The following is a 21,669-nucleotide window of genomic DNA, read 5'->3' as shown; positions in this document are numbered from 1 at the left end:
CTAGTTCTCTCTAGCTCTTATTATTTGCATTTTTGTTAATTAGTAGAGGGTCGTTACCTTATGCGGATTGGTAAGGTAAGGTCTAGCCCCTCTTGTTTATACTTCTCACTTTTGACGATTAGTTGTTATTATTAATAAAAGGGCCGCTAGACACACTGTCTAGGGGGGTAAATTGCTATAAATAAAAGTAAAATAGTTAACATTACAACCCTCTAGAACAATAACGTTTATGAGTTTTGCAACTCCACGAATGAAAAGCCACATGTGTGTCTAGTTGTCGCAAGAAAGAAAATACACTTTATTTGGAAGTGTATATGATGTATAATAAAGGGATACCCACAATAAGGAATCGTGTGAATTTGGCTCTCTTTACACCTCTCTAATCTTCCTTGCTCTCAAATTTTTCAACATCACATTGACACCAAAAAGGATGTAGCATGCATTAAAAGCAGTGGTAAAGTCAATCTAGGAAGGGTGCATCTTACGTATTCAGGATATGATCTCCGGACTGGATAAGTGTTATCTTCACAAAATCCTTAACTGAAGGATATATTTTTACTAAGTCCTCATGAACAAAGTCATATAGCTCGGAAGCAAATTCCACTCCAGTGGGACCCCCTCCAACTATAACAAAATGGAGGTTGATCCTTCGCTCTTCTTCACTTTGGCCGGGAATGACAGCTTTCTCAAAACAATCTATTACTGTCCTCCGTATCCTTTGAGCATCTTCCACTTCCTGCACGAGAGACACGATTCATTTATTTTCACATAAACGAAAATTTAGAACCTTGAGAAAATATGATATATCACAATCAGATCAGGTTCAGAATGCATAAAAACACCTCCCTTGCAGAGGCAGAAATATCATGCATCCCCGGCTAATAGCCTGTTTGGCCAAGTTTCTGGTAAGCCAAAAGGGCTTATTTCAAAGATTTGAGGTGTTTGACCAAGCTTTTAGGAAAAAGATATGCCATCCGTCTCAATTTATATGACACTCTTTTCTTTTTAATCAGTCCAAAAAAGAATGACACCATTATATATTTAATAACAATTTAACTCTAAACTTTCCACTTTTCCCTTAATGGGATGATTTATAGCCATACAAGTAACTATTGTTTAGGGTACCACAAGTTTCTAAAATCTTCTTATTATACTTAAACTCCATGCCCAGTCAAACACCTTCGCATAAATTGAGACGGAGGGAGTAAGTGTTTTTGAATAGTAGCAGCAGTTGAAAAAAATAGCTTTTCCTCATAAACGCTTTTGGAACCTTGGTCAAGCACAAATTGGTGCTCTAATATTGGCAAAAGTTTTTTTCAAACTAATTAGCCAAACACAAACTACTAATCTCTACAAGTACTTTGCCAAGAAACATTTTTGACAAAAAAGACTTTTCATAATAAGCAGATTTTGGAAGCTTCACCAAACAGGCTATAAGTCAATGGAAGAGAATCCTACCTTCAGAAAGTGGCAATGTTCCATAACACCTGGAGTGTTAAAAGTATTTACTTGAGCTCCTACTGCTATGAACAAATAGTCATATTGTAGGGAGAAATCATTATGTCCCGCCAGATTATCATTGATACCAGAACGGCAAAATACTTTGTTGTTTTCTAAATCAATCTTTAGACATTCTGCTTCCCAAAAATGAATTTTTCCACTTCTCTGCCAGACCAAATAACAAAAATTAAGCAGGAAGAGGCAGAAGATTCATCAAAGGAAAATAAACAATTAAAAGAAACAAGCCAAATCTTGGATAAACTTAGCATATGCTAAATGTTAAATGCTTCATACCAAGTTAGAACAAACAAAAACAGAACAATAAAAAAACAAGCAAAACAGGAAGCATTGAGGGTGCAAAAGAATCTTTCTAAGCAGCAGTGCAGAAAGCTATAATCAGTAATACCAAATCGTGTGAGTACAACATAAAATTATAAGGGATAATTACATTTTTGGACCGCTCAAAAGAATAATAGCCAGCAAATGTATAGGTTTTGTATATTAAGTATAAATATACATATAATATACATATTGTATACACAAAATATACATATAATATACATAAATATACATAATCATTGTATAAATTTTGTATATTTTTGCTAGCGCCTGTAATTAATTTCATTCCACGGGCCAAAAATAGAAAAAGCCCAAATTATAAATTTTATGAGATCCAGATTGGCTCCAAGTCGTTTGTGTTGGACACCCAAAACAAGTTCCTAATTAAAGCTTGTCTTACCTTCTTTATTATGTTCCGAACGGGCTCTACGATGCTTCGTGGCTCAACTGTTCCACATGTGATACTAGGTAACAGTGGTGTAAACGCGAAATAATTTCGCGGCGAAACCACCTTAACATCATAGGAAGAAATATCAAGATCTTTTAGGAAACTGGTAGCAGCCCATCCTGTTCCAAGCACCACTATTCTCTTCTTCTTCTTCTCTGGTTCTGATTGATTCTTTTCAACAATTTGTTTTCCACTCTCTACGTTCGATTCTGCATATACCAATAGACCTCCAGTACTGTCACAACCACCAGAAAAGTATAAGTAGCTAAATCCTCTATCAAATATGGGAGAAAAAGATCAGTCTTTAAGGGAACCACACTATTTCATTTCTTAAGTGTCAATGCTTGAGTCCTAGCATAGATTATAATTTTGCAGGTCAAAACTGCTTATACAATCAAACCTCTCTGTAGCAGCATTGTTTGTTTTGGTATTTATTGGCTGCTATATAAAGAAAATGTTGTTATAGAGAACATATAATATAACATAACATGAAAGATCGGTTCCACAAAAGATATGGTTGTCATAGTGAAATGTTTTAATAAAGGATGGCTGTTATACAGAGGTTCGACTTTTAATGCATTGGTCCCCACTGTGATCTCGATAAACATATCTCCCTTATACAACTTTTTTTTTCTTTTTTTTTTTATGACAAGGGAACCCACAGCCGCTACCCTTTGGGTCTTGACACCGGGTAAACCCCGCTCCTGTACAATAGCTCGCAAGCCACACAGGAGAGATAACCTGCACTAGGCAAGCCATGTGCGACGAGCTCGACCCAGAAGGCAAATCCCCTACTTTCGTATCTCCCTTATACAACTTAAGAGGCATCTTTCTAGAATACAAGATAAACAAGAGAACTAATTATCTCTCTTTAGTCAAGAGACAGAAGTTTTCAAAGACAAACCAGTTCACATCTGACTTCTTAAAAGAAGTCGTTATTTGTCATGATTTTGTCAAGCATGGCTCGTAAAACAAATCTATTCCCACTTTTGAATGCATAGAATACAATTTTTCTTTTTAGAGCATCCAATTTACTTGAGTTATAATCCACAAATTTTTTAAAAAGAATGACCTCCGAGAGTTTACATTGTTATTTATAACTTCACACTATTTAAACGAACATATGGAGTCTTAACAACAAATGATCATCTGAACAATTAATTGCCTGTAATGTAACCATTTGTTCAACTTTCTTTTGTTGGGAAATTGGATAAATCAGCATGGGATTAAGGGAATGCATGTATATATATATATATACACATATGTATACATATATGATATATATATGTATACATATATGATATATATATGTATACATATATGATATATATATGTATACATATATGTATATATATCTACATATATGTATACAGATATGTGTATATATATATACACATATCTGTATACATATATGTAGATATATATACACATATGTATACATATATGTCTATATATACATATATATGTATACATATGTGTCTATATATATACATATACTAGTTATATATCTACATATATGTGAGGCCCGTCTATATCCCATATCGCCCAAATATATCATATATGTATACATATATGATATATATATGTATACAATATGTATATATATCTACATATATGATATAAAAGTATATTTTAACTAAAGAAATATAATTTGTGTTAGTACAAGTATACAACAACAACAACAACCACCATATACCCATTGTAGTCCCACAAGTGGGTAGTTATATGAAAGCAAAATTTTCATTCCACTCAAACTACGTATATATACATGTTAAGGAGAAATATTTACGAAACGTAACGATAGTTTTCCTTATTTACAAAACATAACGATATATTACAAAACATGACGGATTTTCATATATTTTTCGTTTTTTTATTTTTTTTCAGAAAATATATATATTTTTTATAAAAAAAAAAATTTTATTTTAAAAAAAAAAAAATTATATATATTTTTTTAAATATTAATTTTTTTTTTTTTGCTCAATGGATTAAAAAATTACCTCATATTTCTGTGTATGAAAGTTGTATGAAATGTGTATGTGTGAGCAAAATTTTTAATATAATTTTCATATACAAAATTTTGAGCGAAAACTTTAAGCCTTGAATATTGTATGAAAATTGTTACAATGTTGTTGTAGTTGTATTAATTTTCCGTAAACCTAATATGAAATTTATATACAAACAATGTGAATGAAATTCTAAGTCTTGAGGAAGATATATACATTTCATACCATTCTCATGCATAAAATTTTAAGCATAATGTTTAAGCCTTGATCAAGATATACACATTTCATACGTTCTTCATACATAAAATTTGAGCGAACTTTTAAGCCTTGAGCAAGATATACACATTTCATACACAAAAATTTGAGCGATTATTTTAAGTCTTGAATGTTGTATCAAAATTATATACAATGTTGTTGTAGTTGTATTAATTTTACGTAAATCTAACATGAACTTTATACATGAAAATGTGAGCGAAATTTTAAGACATGAGCAAGATACAAATTTCATATTGTTTTCATACACACAATTTTGAGCGAATTTTTTAAGCCTTGAACGAGATATACACATTTCATACATTTTTCATACACTAAATTTTGAGCAAACTTTTTAAGTCTTGAGCGAGATATACACATTTCATACATAAGTTTTTGAGCAAAAAAAATATATTAATTTTTTTAAAAAATAAAAATAAATTTAAAAAAATATATTTTTTTAAAAAAAATAAAAAAATATTTTTTAAAAAAATATTTTTTTTTTTTTTTTTTTTTTTTTAAATATAAAGCATGTTTTGTATAGGATTTGTAATGTTATGTTTTGTAAATATAAAACTATCGTCACGTTTCGTAAATATTTCTCCTTAAGATGTATATATATGTCATAACTTCCATTTTGATGAAATTATTTAATTCAAATCAAATTTGGAACCGAAATTTGACATTATAACTTATGTATCCTAATTTTCCAAGTTATTTAGTTCTAAATAAATAATCTATACATAGTTAATGAACTTTTAAGACAAATACATAATTTAACTTGTGCGGTAGATGGAGTCGCTCCTCTCTTAATCAGGGATTAGGGGTTCGAACATGGATATGGAAAAAAATCTTTGGAGGAAGCGCTCCCCCGAATAGGCGCGATGCAGTGCGAATTATCTGGATTAATTGGGCTCAAATGCGGATATCGAGCACCAATCAGAAAATCAAAGAACGTGAAAAATGAGGTAGGAGGTTCGATAGCTTTTGAAAAGTAGACTTTAAAAACAAAAATAAAAAAATTGACTTAAATAAATAAGATTAGGACCTAAAAGTAATTAATTAAAAAGTTTTAAAAAAATTTGAAAATTATTGTGAGGACTACAAAAGTTCTCAGGTTCGATAGCTTTTGAAAGTAGACTTTAAAAACAAAAAACAAAAAAATTGACTTAAATAAATAAGATTAGGACATAAAAGTAATTAATTAAAAAGTTTTTAAAAAATTGGGAAATTATTGTGAGGACTACAAAAGTCCTCACATTTGCTCTTATATAATATAGTAATGTATATATGATATATATATATATATACACATATGCATAGGTATGTGTGTATATACACATATATGTATATATATACATATATATTTATAGACATATACATAGCTAAACTAGTATACTAAATAATCACCAAAGTTCACAGCAGGATATCAATTACATATATATATATATATATATATATATATATACTAGTTATGTGAGGCCCGGGACTCAAGATATAAAAGTAGATATTTTAACTAAAGAAATATAATTTGTGCTAGTACAAGTGTACAACAACAACAACAACAACCATATATATATCATTGTAGTCACAAGTGGGTAGTTATATGAAAGCAAAATTTTCATTCCACTCCTTTAATATTTTAACTTCCATTTTGATGAAATTATTTAATTCAAATCAAATTTGGAACCAGAATTTGACATTATAACTTATGTATCCTAATTTTCTGAAGTTATTTAGTTCTAAATAAATAATCTATACATAGTTAATGAACTTTTAAGACAAATACATAATTTAACTTGTGCAGCAGATGGAGCTGCTCTCTCTTAATCGTGGATTAGGGGTTCGAACATAGATATGGAAAAAAATCTTTGGAGGAAGCGCTCCCCCCGAATAGGCGCGATGCGATGCGAAATTATCTGGATTAATTGGGCTCAAATGCGGATATCGAGCACCAATCGTAAAATCAAAGAACGTGAAAAATGAGGTAGGAGGTTCGATAGCTTTTGAAAAGTAGACTTTAAAAACAAAAACAAAAAAATTGACTTAAATAAATAAGATTAGGACCTAAAAGTAATTAATTAAAAAGTTTTAAAAAATTTGAAAATTATTGTGAGGACTACAAAAGTCCCAGCTCGATAAATTTTAAAAAGTAGACTTTAAAAACAAAAAAAAAAAATTGACTTAAATAAATAAGATTAGGACATAAAAGTAATTAATTAAAAAGTTTTTAAAAAATTGGGAAATTATTGTGAGGACTACAAAAGTCCTCACATTTGCTCTTATATAATATAGTAATATATATATATATATATATATATATATATATATATATATATATATATATATATATATATATATATATATATACACATATATGTATATATTTATAGACATATACATAGCTAAACTAGTATACTAAATAATCACCAAAGTTCACAGCAGGATATCAATAGATGTCTCCTTTATAAAAGAAAGACTTGTCAAAATGCTTATTATACACTGCTTTTGTCTATTTATTTTGATACTTAACATAAAAAGAATTCCTTTCATTAGTATCATTGAATCTTAAGGGTAGAGGGTCATCCAACTTGTATGACAAACTTCAAGGCAAAGGTAGAAAAAGAGGATAATATGCTAAGTATCAAAAGAAATTCATAAATTCTACTTTCAGTACAAAATCAAGAACCCCAAAAGGAAGAGAAGAAGAAAAAATGGAAATCAAATACAGATAACAACATTGGGTAGTATTACACAAAGAACAACTAAGTAAGTACAAAGAACAACTAAGTAAGTGAAAAATCAGCAACAAAAACCAAAAAAAAAAAACTTCACTAAATTTTCAACAGAAATGAAGGAATGAGAATATAAGCCTAGAATAAGATGAATGGCTATGAAGAGCTTGCTTACATATGTGAAACCCCTCATTTTCCTTTTTTTTTTTTTTTTTTTTTCTCTCTTATCAAAATTGTTCAAAAGATTAAAACTTTCTCAAATTTTCTACCAAATCTTGATTTAAGCTATGGATGAAATGAGTAATGAAACAAAGGAGTGTTAAGTGAATAAACTCTTAGGGATCATTTGGTTCAAAACCATGTTATATTTTACATAAAGAACAAGAAGTAAGTGAAAATTCAGCAAGAAAAAAAAAAATACAAACACAAAATTTGGAAAGAAATGAAGAGATCAAAATGAATAACCTGACAGAACAGAGAACCAAAAGTCTTGAATAAGTAGAATGGCTATGAAGAGCTTTGCTTAAATATGTGAAACCCCTCATCTTCTTTCTTTTTCCACTTACCAAAATTGTACAAAGATAGAAAATTTCTCAATATTTCTGTCAAATCTTAGTTATGTATGAAATGAGTAAGGAAACAAAAAGAGTGTAAAGTGAACAGAAAGTTTAACTGAGTTGTCGAGAAATGGTACAGTCTGTGTCTGACAACATAAACAATAAACGTGTCAACTCTTTTTTGGTCCAAACATTGGGATTTGGTAATTGGTTTATCCTAGTCTTCTTTTTTTAATCCTGTTTTTCTTTTTTAATTCAGATGTACCCAAATGGAGAGCTTATCTTTACGTTTACATGTGACACATCTTAGAAGTGCTAATTTTTAATATTTCCTAGTTTTATTTTAGGCTATAACTTGATTTGAGACAGAGTTTATAAAAGAAAAACAATTAAATTTATGGTCTTGAACATGTCATATTGTTTGTGGTTTTAAAACATGTCACGATAGTCTACGTGTGAAATATTTTAGAACCACTATTTTAATACTTCCCGTTTTAATTTATGGGCCTTTTTTTCTATTTAGTTTGTTTTAAAAATAATTTTTTTAATCTAAACATTTTTATTTTATCCAATAGTGACACTCTCTTATAGAAATGACATGATATATTTAAGATGACAAAATTTAAGAAATATTATACATAAAACATTTGTTTAGTTTTAAGACCAGAACATCCAAAAATCTTCTTTACATTCTTAAATTTTATATTCTGTCAAATTAATTAAGACGTATAAAATGAAACAACGGGATAGAAAGTTTATCTAGCAGCCGTTCTTAGTTATATATTGCCTTGTCCAAATTGTGTAAGTAGTCGTATAAAAAAACACATAATTAATAGATGAAGAAGATTATTAACTATATGAGTGGAGTCAATAAGTGGTTAATTAAGAAGGTTCATTACATTAAGCTTGCGTCATTACTTATTATAGCAGGCGTTCATAAGATTCCTAATTATAAAATATGTATGTAAGAAAACTTCAAGTAATGAGAGGTTGAACTTGTGAAAACTATGTTCAGATTGTAACGTAGCCACTTAATTATTCTCTTGAAGACACGTAAGAATCAATTCAAATAGGGAAAAGGGTCAAATTCACCCCCTAGTTTTGAATATTGTCTATATATACCTTCCGTTATTGTGATGCTCAATTTCAAGTTCACATGATACACACATTTTTGAGGCTCAATGTGGCATAGCCCGAAAGACTAATCGGTGCGATTCTAGACCCAAAGCAGACAATACGTGTCAAGAATTTGAGTCGTGACAGTAGTACTTATACAATCCGATTACCTTAAGTACGATTATACTATCCCATTAAGTGAATTTCGTATTATTTTATTAGATGAGATGAGATTAGACGATCTAAGACTTGAATGGATGCACAATATTTCCCAGCCAAAGTTAATTATTTAAAGAATTGAATTTTGTCTGTCATATTGTTAATGAAAATCACGAAGTTTTCTTCTTGTTAGGCTAATGACTCTGAGAAGAAAGAAACAAGGAGTGGGAATGGAAATAAATTTGTGGGGACTGTTTTGCATTTGAATTTGTTTAATTTCTGTTTTGTATTTCGATTTATTTTTTTTGTTGAAATTCAACGTCCTCTATGTCATGGCATAAATGATAAAACTAGATCTTGAAAATGACAGGGAATTAATGACTCCATGTGAAAGTTTCTTATACCTTAATTTGACGATTTAAATTTGCACTGATATTAAAATTTATATTCTTTTGTATTAGTTAAGAGGAAGAAACAAAGGTGTTATACTTTAAGCTGTCAAATAATCTATTGTTTTTGGGCACCATTTCTTTTATTGATAAGTTTAGTATTCTACTGTAGTAACTGTATCGGCAACTACCACCAAAGGATGTGGTGCAGCGAATAGGGCTGTTCCTCCCTTAATCAGAGGTCTCAGGTTCGAGTCCTGAGTATGAAAAATCCTTTGTAGGGAGCGTTTCCCCCCGATTGGGGCCCCATGCTGTGGGAATCCGGATATAGTCGGGGCTCCAATGCGGATACTGGACACCGGGTGGAAAACCAAAAAAAATTGTACCGGAAACTGACCTGCACATAATATTTACACGAATTACATTAATTCACTGTGATAATCCAATAAATTAAGGTAGAATACATGCAAACTAATTTATGATTTATATGAGTAAGTGATAATTAATTAAAATTACCGATGAAAATAAATATTACGGATACATTATTTTTTGTCTGAAAGTACTAACCATGCTTTGACCTTTTAACATCAAAGATTACGAAAGGAAAAGAAAGAAGAATGAACATGTCTACATCAAGGAGATATATATTCTGTCTGAATATTCTGATTAATGTGCTTTTTACTTTGAAGATTTCATACTTGACGTGAGCGAGGAAATAAATAGTGATGAGAATATTTAAATAGAACAAGTAGCAAATGAAATTCAGGTGAGAATTTTAACCTATTTGGCCAAACTTCTGGAAAATCAAAAGTGATTAGTTTATTTATTTTTAAGTGCTTATTTTAAAGAGTTAAGGTGTTTGGCTAAGCTTTTACGGAAAAAAAAAGAAGGTGTTTTTAAGTAGTACAAGTTGTATTTCAGAAGTTGAAAAAGTAACCAAGCTCAAGTTTTTTGCTCTAATATTGATAAAACTCTTTTCAAATTGATTAGCCAAACGAAATGGTTACTTTTCAAAAATAGATTTTCGAAAAAACAAATGGCTAAGCTTTTACCGAAAAAAAGTATTGAAAAAAGTAATTTAACTTTGACTAAACACAAGTTGTTGCTCTAATATTGATAGATACTCTTTTCAAATTGATTAGCCAAACTAAAATAAATACTTTTTTCAAAAAACATTTGTGACTAGAACACCTTCAAAATAAATAGATCTTGCTAGGCGTTTGGCCATAGGATTTGGGAACGTGATTCATATTTTAATTTCAAGTCAGCGCTTGTCTCTGAAATCTGCACAAAATTTCAACTTCAACTTGGATTAATTTGGATTGTATTTGGATTTCCTTATTTCTCATTTATGAATATTTGAATGGGAAAAGGTCCAAATTTATCCCTTTATCTTGGATATTCGTTATACTTACCCTCAGTTATCATCGGCGTAAGCCACACCACACAGGTGCAAGAGGTTTTTCGGCAAAAAATTACATTATATATACAAGATTGAAATAGTTTTTATATGTATATAATAGATGTTAACTTTGCTTTACTTTTTTATATGTTTACTTCATATTTCGAACCTCCTTAGTTAAAATCCTGATTCCGTCTCAGTCCTAAGTCACAACAGTAACCCACAATCTTCCAAGAACAAAATCGTGCAGAGAGAAGCAACATAACACATTTTTCAGTTGCACATTTGTTCTCAATTGGGATAATAATTTATTTTTTACCTGAAGATGTTTTATTTAACCTTTGTCTTTTTATGGGGATGGGAGTTACAGAACAAATATGCAACTGAAAAATGTGCTATGTTGCCTCTCTGCGCGATTTTGTTCTTGGAAGATTGTGGATTACTGTTAGGACTGAGGGTGATTTTTAAAAATTTGCTAGAAGAAGGGATAAATTAGCCGAATAGCATAACGGTAGGAATACATTTGATCCAATAATATACCGGCTAATGACAGAATCAAGATTTTAATTTATGGGGTTCAAAATATGATGAAGTAAACATACAAAGAAGTGAAGGAGACTCAACATCTACATTATATACATAAAAAATAATTTTAACAGACAACGACAAAACGTCTTGAATAATCGACTCGTTTGTCAAACAGAGTCTCACGAAATCTTCCCTCTTTGCTTTCAATTACATCAGAAAATAACTTGTAAACTTTACTATGGACCCCATCGTATTAAAGTAATAGTGATCTTGGTTAAATTAGTTGTCTAAGTCAAAAAAGGGTTAAGCATGAACTTAGTAAAGCAGGTGTATGAGTCCTGGTTTGTTGAGATAAATATGAGGGATAATTAATAAATTGATAGTAGTTGAGACAACTAATTTAACCAAGATCACCAGTGAGCCCCATCTCCTTTGGGGTTTAGGCAATTGTTTACTTTATGTCATCTATGCATTAAAGGTATGCTAAGAGCCTTGTCCCTAGTATGTTTTAGCAGTTCAGACTCATGACTAGAGGTTTCATAGACTAGTCAGTCAGTTATGTCATGTCAGATACTCAGAGTAGAATAGCCAGCTTTTGGCTCAGTTATGATACTTCCGCACTCTCTTTTAAACAAGCAACTTATTAAATATTATGACTTATCATGTTTTATTGATGCCCATCATGTTTCCATGTTATATTCCGCTCATACATGCCTCATGATGAATCAGCAAGCCATATGGTTCACTCGATCAGATGCAGTAAGGCACCGAGTGTCGTGTTTCGCCCAGGCCATGGTTCGGGGCATGACACTACTTTATTCCTTAACAAGTGGACACTTTCTTATTTTAATCGTAAACTAAAAATGCAATATTAAATTCAACATTTTTCCTTCCCTAATTAAAATGCTTAGCTAGAAACATAAAAATAAATAAGAACTTAAAAATTTTGCTTTGACTATTTCTTTTACTGAAAATTTAAAATGGACTATTTCTCTAAAAAAAATATTTGATCAAATGGACTATTTCTCTAAAAAATATTTGACCAACTATTCAATTGCAAGTTTGACAAGACCAAATTTGATCAGGGTGGATCGGGTCTAGTTCATTTAAAAAATTAGTAGAATTATTTTTTTAAAGTCACGGAGATATTTTTTTAAACGAACCAGACCAGACACACCAGAAAAAAAATTACCATGTGGCTTTAGAAAAATATGTCTACTAAAAAAAATAGGTAGTCTTTTTTTTAAAGTCACGTGGCATATTTTTAAGTAAAAAATAACCAAAATGATTTTTTGTAAAAAAACCTGTTAGCAAAAAAGGATATATTTGCACTATTTTGTAACGGTAGGGATATATTTGCAACATTTTGTAATGACAGGGTTATATATATACCACTTTTGTAACGAGAGGTATATCTGCTTTAAACAACAAAGTTGAGGGGTATATTTGCACCTTTGCCCATAATTCTATTCAATTTTAATCATATATACTTTTAGCATTTATCAAAAGAAAAAAATGATATTGCAATTAGAGTTTAATTTTTGAATAGAAGTTCACACATACAATGTTATTTCTGGGAGGTTATTTAAAAAAATAATCAATAATATTTAAGACCAGATTTCGAGAAATTAACAATGATTATTTAGAAAAAAAAATTCCCTCCATTATATGTAGATATTGAGATTGCAAATTTCTGTGTATTTCATTAAAAGAGAAAAGCACCAATGCTTAGAAATAAAATAAAAGAATAATATTTAATCCTATACAATTTTGTCCAAATTCTATTGGCTAGCCTATACCTAATTTTATTAGAGTGCAACAAACCTATATTTTGCATTGAATTTCCTATTAAATATTGAAAAGTAATTTATTTTACCATTTTGCTCTATTCAAAAAGGCAGCTAAATAAATATGTGTTCCAAGAAATGACGAATGCTATTGCAGCAAAATCGGTCAAGGCCCGCGTTTAGAACCTTTAGGTTCCGAGTTCGAGTCTAGGTGCGCCCCTATAGTGAAAACCAGTTTTTTCATTTTTTCTTTCACTGAATTGATTACCAAACTTAAACAAATCAAGTACCAAATTACTTTATACAATTTTGTCCAAATTCTATTGCCTAGCCTATAACTAATTTTATTCCCTTACAATGTAATTCAAAGTGATTTGTCCTTGTTGATCAAAGATATTTGATCGTACATCTGATATGATTTTGTCAATTTTGTGTGGCTGAGATGCTACGTTAGCAAATTTTGATATTGGGCTGCATTTCTCCTCTACTGAATATTTGAGTTGTGGTTGTTTGGGCTCAATTTCTTTAAGCAGCCCAGCCGACACCCTCCAAACGACAGCTCCTCTCTTTTGGTCGACTTTTATAAATCACAAAACTCATTTTATAAATTTTGTTTTATAAATATATATTTTTGAATTTATAAGTTTACATATGTCTTTTTTATATTAGACGGAAGCAATAAAACTTTTTAATTTGCTAAAATACGTAAGTAAAATAAAAATAAAAATGATATCAGAGCTAAGTTTGACATAAAATAAGCTCTGATACTACTTTTAAATGATGTTATAAATATAAAATAAAGTAATTGTGATTTCATTTAGTAGTTGTCACTTCTTTTGAATTCAACTTTTAGCTTCTTAATAGGCGTCTCAAGTTAATAGTTATTAACAAGTCAAAATTGACAGAACGAGTAACCCATTAGTTTTGACAAGTACAATTTAATTTAGATTTTGCACAGTATAATTAATAATAAAATAGAACAAATCCATAATAAATATATTCTTATGAGAAGTATAACTTTAATAAGTGCTAAGTAATTCGATGTTTTAGAGTCTAATAAACAATCTGCTCCAAATATTTACTTTGCAGTGAATACCTATAACGTGATATTCTTGTGTGTCTGAGTTTCACCTCTTTAAGTTTCTTTGTGATGGAATGAATGAGATGAATATGGGGTGTTATATAGGCTTTCAACCACCCAATGCATTAAACTAGTCAACAATTCAATCACAAAATTCAATGCATTCAACTACACCATTTAATATCATTCAACTATTCAACCACACAATTCAATGCATTCAACAATTCAACTACCATAACTATTCAAAGACCATTCATTGCAATCAATAAATATTGCCCAAATTGTGGCATTAAAGCTGCCCAAAATGCAGATTCTCGATAGAAACAAAGGCAATTATATTAATAAAACACATTCACTATATTAACCAAACCAAACCATAATGGTACCAACGAAGTTCAACATTCACACACCTAGTTAGACATGTACACAAACTTAAGAGTTTTGGATGCTATGTTGTAACTGCAAAAACTTACACAACCTAAGTCACAACATGACATCCAAATCATAGCTAACGGAACATTAAACTACACATAATATGCTGTCATTAAGCAGTAATTACGTCCCAAAATTACAACAAAGCAACACCAAACTAAAGGATGGATATTCCTTTCCCCTTTTTTGCTCTTAATTTCTCAAGGCTTTGCTGCCTGCTTTGCTTCTCAAGCTGATTACCAGTCATTGCAGTCGTTCCCTTCCATGTGAGCTTTGATGGTGAGTAAGGAATGTTGACACCTAATTTTGGCTCATTCTGCTTGAAATTAACATCTCAGCACAAAATAGCACATAATGCAACTTTTTACATATTTTTCAAATTTTAATACGATTTATTGATACTTATCCTTATTTATGCAAATATTAGGATTTTTATCAATTTATTGTCATGTGAAATAATTTCAATAATCTTTACTGTTTCACAGTCATCTCCACATACATAGCACAACACTATAATTATATTTTAGTAAATAATCATTTCTTTATGTCTTTAAAGCACATTACATTTTTCAAGTATCAATCACATTTTTATTTACATTTTTTTAAAATTGCATATTGATACTTACATTTTTTATATATGTATATTGGAGAGTTTATTGCAAACACAATTAATTCAGAGATATTTCAAAATTCACCTTGTGCAAGTTACCGATTATCGCTCAGTGTACAATTAAAATCTTATCTACCACGATTTGTTTTTCCTTTTTTTTTTTTAATGGCCTCCACATGTTTCCTCCTTTTTTTTACTACATGTCACCATTCCCCCAAATTTGCCCCTTCTCCCCCAATTTCAACAATACAATCTTATTTTTTCTACTACCAAATCTCTTCTCTCTCTCTTCTCATTATTTTCCCCACCACTGACACCCGCACTTCACATTATATAAGCACACTACCTCAAAGATTTTGTTTCAAGGGGTTTTACTATTTTTTTTTTTCGCTCTAAGTTTTTCAAATCTCTTCTACTGCACACACATTCTTTTATTTATTGTTCTTACTCTATGCATTTTAAGTGCAAACACCTGCACACTACAATTACATTTATCCTATATACTTTACATTATACATATAGATTTAAGTTCATTTCTTATAAAAAAAAATTAGTTCCCATCCTATTTTTTCTTTCCCTTTAATCTCTTTCAAGCTATCTTTTTCTCTCGCTGCTGCTGCTATCGGTGGTGACAGCTCCACGGAATTCGGCCAATGACTTTTGAGGCATTTTATGTTTTCTTGTTTGATGCCTCTGTACCAGCTATTCTTGCTGCCTCTACAATGATGTCATGCTACTGCTGTTGCTGCTTCATCCATACATTTTTTTATCATTTCAGTATCTATGTTTTCAACATTTTGTTTGTATCATTTGCTGGTTTCTCTATGTTGGCCGATGAAGAAATTTTCGTCGATTTTCGAGGCCTTCCCTGCATATAAGACGTATGTTTATTTTAAATCGCAATATATATATAGTTATTATAATTTTCTTAATTCATTTTTATAAATATTTATCCATTATTAACATTTTTATCAAGTTTTATGCAGGCATCCGGAGTTACTTCCCGAGGATGATGCTCGAAAGAAGTTCAAATAGCTTCTCAGATTCTCTGTTTATATTTACTTTTACATTCTTAAAATTGTAGAAAGCATAAAATAAGTGAAAATGTTACTCTCGGGGTGAAAGGAGGAGATTATATATTTACTTGCTCACTCATTATTTGTAGTAGCTAATATTTTTATAGCTACCACGTGTAGCTAGACTTTTAATTTAATTGCTTGACACACTTTACTAAATAATTAGGATAGTTTACCTCAATATTTACCTTTTAGAATGTGATCTCATAATTAGTTAATTAATTAGACGTATATACTTAGCTAATTAAAATTAGTTGACTCACTTTAAATCGAATGGGCTTAGAATAGTGTCATGTGCAATCTATATATCTTTTCATATAATAAAGTTAGTTGATTTGTAGATTGTTTTTTGATTAATTTTTATCTCACGTGTTTTCTTTAATCTTCTTTTCATTCAAAAACAAATCAGTTAATGTAGAACAAATACGTTCATACCATATTCTCTTAAAGCGAGAGCTGTGAGTCACTCTAATCATATGTTGTACTTGTAAATAATTCTTTTCATACTAGACTTACTCTTTAGTCAAAATTTGTTAGCTACTTATTCATTAAAAGTTTTGTTCCATCCTCTGAAGCTTCTTTATAAGTTATATTTAAATAATGAATTTATTCTTTTTTATTCTTTAAACTTTAATTTTCAATATGCCTTCATTAAACATTTGTTCATTCGAGAACTTTTTTACATATTTTATTTATTGATCTTATAATGCATATTTTCATACGCATGCAAATGTTTATTTTCGTTTACTACATAAACATTCATGTTCATCATTTTTTACTCAAATTCTTTAATATTTTTGTAAATAATAACCAATCATTTGGTATATCCCTCGTCTAATTAAATCTGATCCAGTCGGGAACCACATTTTGTGGATTCTGAAGGATGCTTAACACCTTCCCTTCGGAATAATTTGAACCCTTACCTCGAATCTCACTCGTTTTCGCAAATTGTTTTTTAACTTACATGCATTAATAATTTATAGGCACCCTAGTATACCTTAAATGCTAGGTGGCGACTCTGTACATAATAAATCCTTTTAGAGCCTCATAAGTTGTACTTTATTTACCCTTGGTAAAAATAGGGTGCAACGAGGAAGATCTGTGGGTTCACTAACACCTGTGTGATCCCCTACAAAGCTGATTCTTCTTGTCCCACAAGACACTTGAACATTCTGCCTAGGCTGAAACCTAGTTTCTACCTCTAATATAATACAAGGCCTTAGTACTGGGTCAGGATCATGTTCAAAGGATGGATATTCAAAGTCTGGAAAATCATTAAGCACAAAGTCTTGACTAGACTGGGACACTTGAGGTGCAGATGATTGAACATCTTCTTGGGTCTGCATGACTTCATCTTCACTATTTTCATCAAGTAGAGTTCTCTTTCTCTTGGCTGCAAGCTGCCTACTTTTTGATAACTGCCCCATCTCAAAACTATTGTTGGCTTTAGATGGTGCTGCAGAACTTTGCTTAGTTTTCCTTGCTTTTACTGGCTGAAAAAAGAAGTAATTGTAGTTAGAATCTGGAAAATGTAAATTAAATGTACTTAAAAGTAAGGATTACCTTTTTGCTTCCCTTTGCATTGTGGCCAGGTTCTCCACAAGTCCCACGAGTCATAATTCTTACTTTCCTGGACAAACTCCACTCACCATGCCTTTTACTTGCTTCATTTTTTTTGCCTAATTCTCTTGATTCTAGGCCTGCTTGCTAAAGCCACCATATCAGGTGGATCCATTGCATCAGCTGGACCAAGTGTCCAGAATTTCTCACCAGGAAATGGTTGTATCTTGTGGTGATAAGTCAGCAGCTATGCTTCTTTGGTGTACCACCAATGTATCTCCCTTACAGGGTATGCTGCTTTGGTGTACCACCAGTGTATCTCCCTTACATGGTCTTTCTTCAAATACTACATTGTCTTTATTCCATGAGGACATGGGATCCCAAAGATGTCCGACATCCTACATGTGCATCTTCTCATCTCCAACTTCACAATGTGCTTGTCTTGCCCCTCTGAAACTTCAAAACCATCATCACCATTTGCTTCCACCACACAGAGTTGAGCAATTTTGAGGAAGGCATAATATAGTTCTAAGCAGTTAGGATTGTACTCTTGTCTCCGTGAACTCACTTTCTCTTCATGTTTTCTTAAATGATTCATTACCTTCACCCTTATAGTTTCAAGCATCTTAATTATTGTCTTGTATCTAGCATCCAAAATCCATTTGTTGAAGGACTCAGTGATATTGTTGGTCACTGGTGGATTCTTGCGAACAGTGTTAAAAAGGCCTTACACCAACTCTGGGAAGGATACTTCAATAATGACTTAATAGCAGCTTCACTCAACTGCCCCATACACTTTAATTAGTCTTTAAACTCTTCTGGATAAGTCGACCATGAAGCCCACCAAAACAGCTTCTTCATCTCCAAGGATCTTCCATTCTTTGCCCAATTTGCTTCAATATGTTTGGTACAATACCTTCTCTTTGTTTCTAGAAGCACATTTTTAATGGGATCAATTAATCCCTGCATTAGAATATGTACATAATTGAAGTCAACTAATTACAGAAATTAACTGCTTGAAATTGAAGTCAACTAATAAACTTACTTAATATACTAACTATGAGAATAACAGTGCATAAATAAGTAAACTGGTTACCTAAGTTAAGTCAACTAATCAACTTACTTAGTAGACTAACTGCAGAATAACAGTGCATAAATAAGTAAACTGATTACCTAAGTTAAGTCAACTAATCAACTTACTTAGTATACTAACTGCAGAATAACAGTGCATAAATAAGTAAACTAATTACTGCAAAATTGAAGTCAACTAATCAACTTACTTAATATACTAACTGCAGAGTAACAGTGCATAAATAAGTAAACTGATTATCTAAGTTAAGTCAACTAATCAACTTACTTAGTATCATGCGGAATAACGATTATAAATAAGTAAGCGATTCTTGCAGAATTGAAGTCAACTAATCAACTTCCTTAATATAATAAACTAGAGTAACGGCATAAATAAGTAAACTGATTACCTAAGTTAAGTCAACTAATCAACTTACTTAGTATACTACTGCAGAATAACAGTGCATAAATAGTATACTAACTGCAGAATAAGTACAAAATTTAAGACAAGGACCTAACTAAAAACAGCTAAGGACAGAATTAATACAATGTAAAGACAATAAAGGTACCTTTTGCATGTCTGAGATAATTGTAACTCCTTCTCCCATATTCAGGTCCAATGAACCCTTCAGATGCTCCATAAACCAGGTCCAACTCCTCTTTGTTTGTTTATCAACAACTGCCTATGCTAGAGGATGGAAAAGGTTTTGGCTGTCTTGCCCAAAAGCCACTAACAGTTGGCCTTTTGCTTTCCCTTTCAAGAAAGTGCCATCAAGTCCAATAAATGACCTCAAACCATCTTTGTATCCCATCTTTAGGGCCTGGAAAAAATGTACATTCTAAGGAATTTTCTTTTGCCTTACAGTAGTGCCTCCTTGGATAAGTTAATAACCACATCAGATCCAGGATTACTATCCCTCAACTTGTTGTAATCATCATTAAAACTGACTTCCAGCTTCTCCAAGATCATTCTCTTTGCCCTTTTACACTTGCCATGAGTAGCATTAAGGTTAAAGGCAGCTTGCAAATCAGCCCTCATCTCTCTCACTTTGTACTTAGGATTATCTTGCAACTTCCTCTTGAAGTAATGTGCAATGGTTAAATAATCAACCTTACTGTTCTTAAACTTATCATTGCAATCATGTTTTGTGTTTAATGTCTTCACTCTACAACCCTCCTTGCCTTTGTCCTTGGATATTAGACAAATAAATTGGCAGCCCTCTTCACACCTATATCTCAACCTATTATTGTCACTCTTCAAAAGGACTATCTCCTTCTTATTAACCATTGCATACAAGTTTAAAAAATTCCTAGCTTCATCTATATCATTGAAAGACATACCACTATGTATCTCTTTATACTCGATAAGGTGTTCAGTAACTTCTTGTTTTCTTTGTGCAGTAACCCTATCTTGTTCAAAGTCATAGTCCAAATCCTCAGGATCAATTTCATCATCATCCTCCCCTTCATTTTCAGTACTACTACCATCACTAACAACTGAAGCTACAACTGCATAAGTCTCGGTATGGTAGACAATAGAGGGGACAGAAACAGCAAGCTCACAATCATCTACAACATAAATATTGATAACACTAAACTTATCACTAACAAGACACAACAGGGTCCTAATTCCAACATCATCTTCAATCTCATAATATTTTCCAGATGGACCAGCAATAATTAGTTGTTGAACCCCTACAAACCCTAATTTTTGAATATATTCATTAACTAAATCTTTAAAGGACAGAAGGTTTGAGTCATACCCTCTCCAAAGATGAACTTCCTTAATTGAGTAGAGAGCATAGGGCTTAGTTATCCATTCACCACCATGATTAAAAACTAGGTCCAAATGAACCATCTTTAACCTATAAAGATGGTACAAAAATTGAATGAACCATAAAGTTACAAAACAAACATAAATTAGACAACAGTGCATAAAGTCATATTAAGCAACTCATATGTTATAAAACAAAGATACATTGGGGTCACTAAACATATAACACAATTTTTTATTTTATTAATAAAATACCACAATAAGGGCCCCTACTTAATAAAGAATGCATAAAGTTAACATAGTTAACTCTCAACCACCACATTTCCATGCAAAATCAGTCACAGAGGGGACCAAATTCAACAATAAAAAGCCAACTTAAGACATGTAATTCAGTATAGGAAGACCTAAACCACCAAACAACTTCAAACCCACTCATAACACCAAAATAGAAAACCTAAACCACCAAACACTTGTACTTTCAGTTTTATGGTTCCCCCTCCCCCCAGTAACTAAAAAAAACATAACAGATCCAAAAAAGGAAAGGACCACGCATTAAAGACCACATGGATGACAATACAACTATAAATACACAAAAACAACAACTAAATTTCAAAAATACTACCAGATAAAGGCAAGAAATCAAGTCAGTGCAAGAAAATACAAACCCTAGAAAGCAAAATCAGATTAAAACATAAAACGAACTTACTAAAAATATAAAATCAGTTAACACAACAATCTTTACTGAAGAAACTTACCTTTTTGAGCTTCAATTGCAACACAGATCTGACCCTTAACTTTCTAAAATGAGATTGTATGAGTGTAGGGTTTGTACGAGTGGGTGGGGCTTTTA

The 21,669-nt window shown here is 31.3% G+C and overlaps 1 protein-coding gene across 7 annotated transcripts in view; it reads right to left on the bottom strand.

Moving 5' to 3' along the window:
• LOC132053392 (external alternative NAD(P)H-ubiquinone oxidoreductase B1, mitochondrial) overlaps positions 1–21,669 on the bottom strand; it is a 56,837-nt gene that overhangs the window by 9,738 nt on the left and 25,430 nt on the right. Inside the window, exons 2-5 of one of the 7 annotated variants that reach the window (XM_059445401.1) lie at positions 7,746–7,802; positions 2,240–2,522; positions 1,459–1,665; positions 486–736 (exon numbers count right to left, since the gene is read on the bottom strand). The exons of 2 other annotated variants lie outside the window; for them this stretch is intronic. In XM_059445401.1, the coding sequence (XP_059301384.1) occupies positions 486–736; positions 1,459–1,665; positions 2,240–2,522; positions 7,746–7,802 (798 nt within the window). Of the gene's footprint in view, positions 1–485; positions 737–1,458; positions 1,666–2,239; positions 2,523–7,745; positions 7,979–21,669 lie in introns of those variants that run through there. 4 more of the 7 variants (XM_059445400.1, XM_059445402.1, XM_059445405.1 and 1 more) reach the window with 4 other exon arrangements.

Source organism: Lycium ferocissimum, chromosome 4 (assembly GCF_029784015.1).
Source record: "Lycium ferocissimum isolate CSIRO_LF1 chromosome 4, AGI_CSIRO_Lferr_CH_V1, whole genome shotgun sequence".
NCBI classification, from domain to species: Eukaryota; Viridiplantae; Streptophyta; class Magnoliopsida; order Solanales; family Solanaceae; genus Lycium; species Lycium ferocissimum.
Note: the sequence above shows the minus strand (reverse complement) of the source record. Positions and strands in the feature narration are given on the sequence as shown.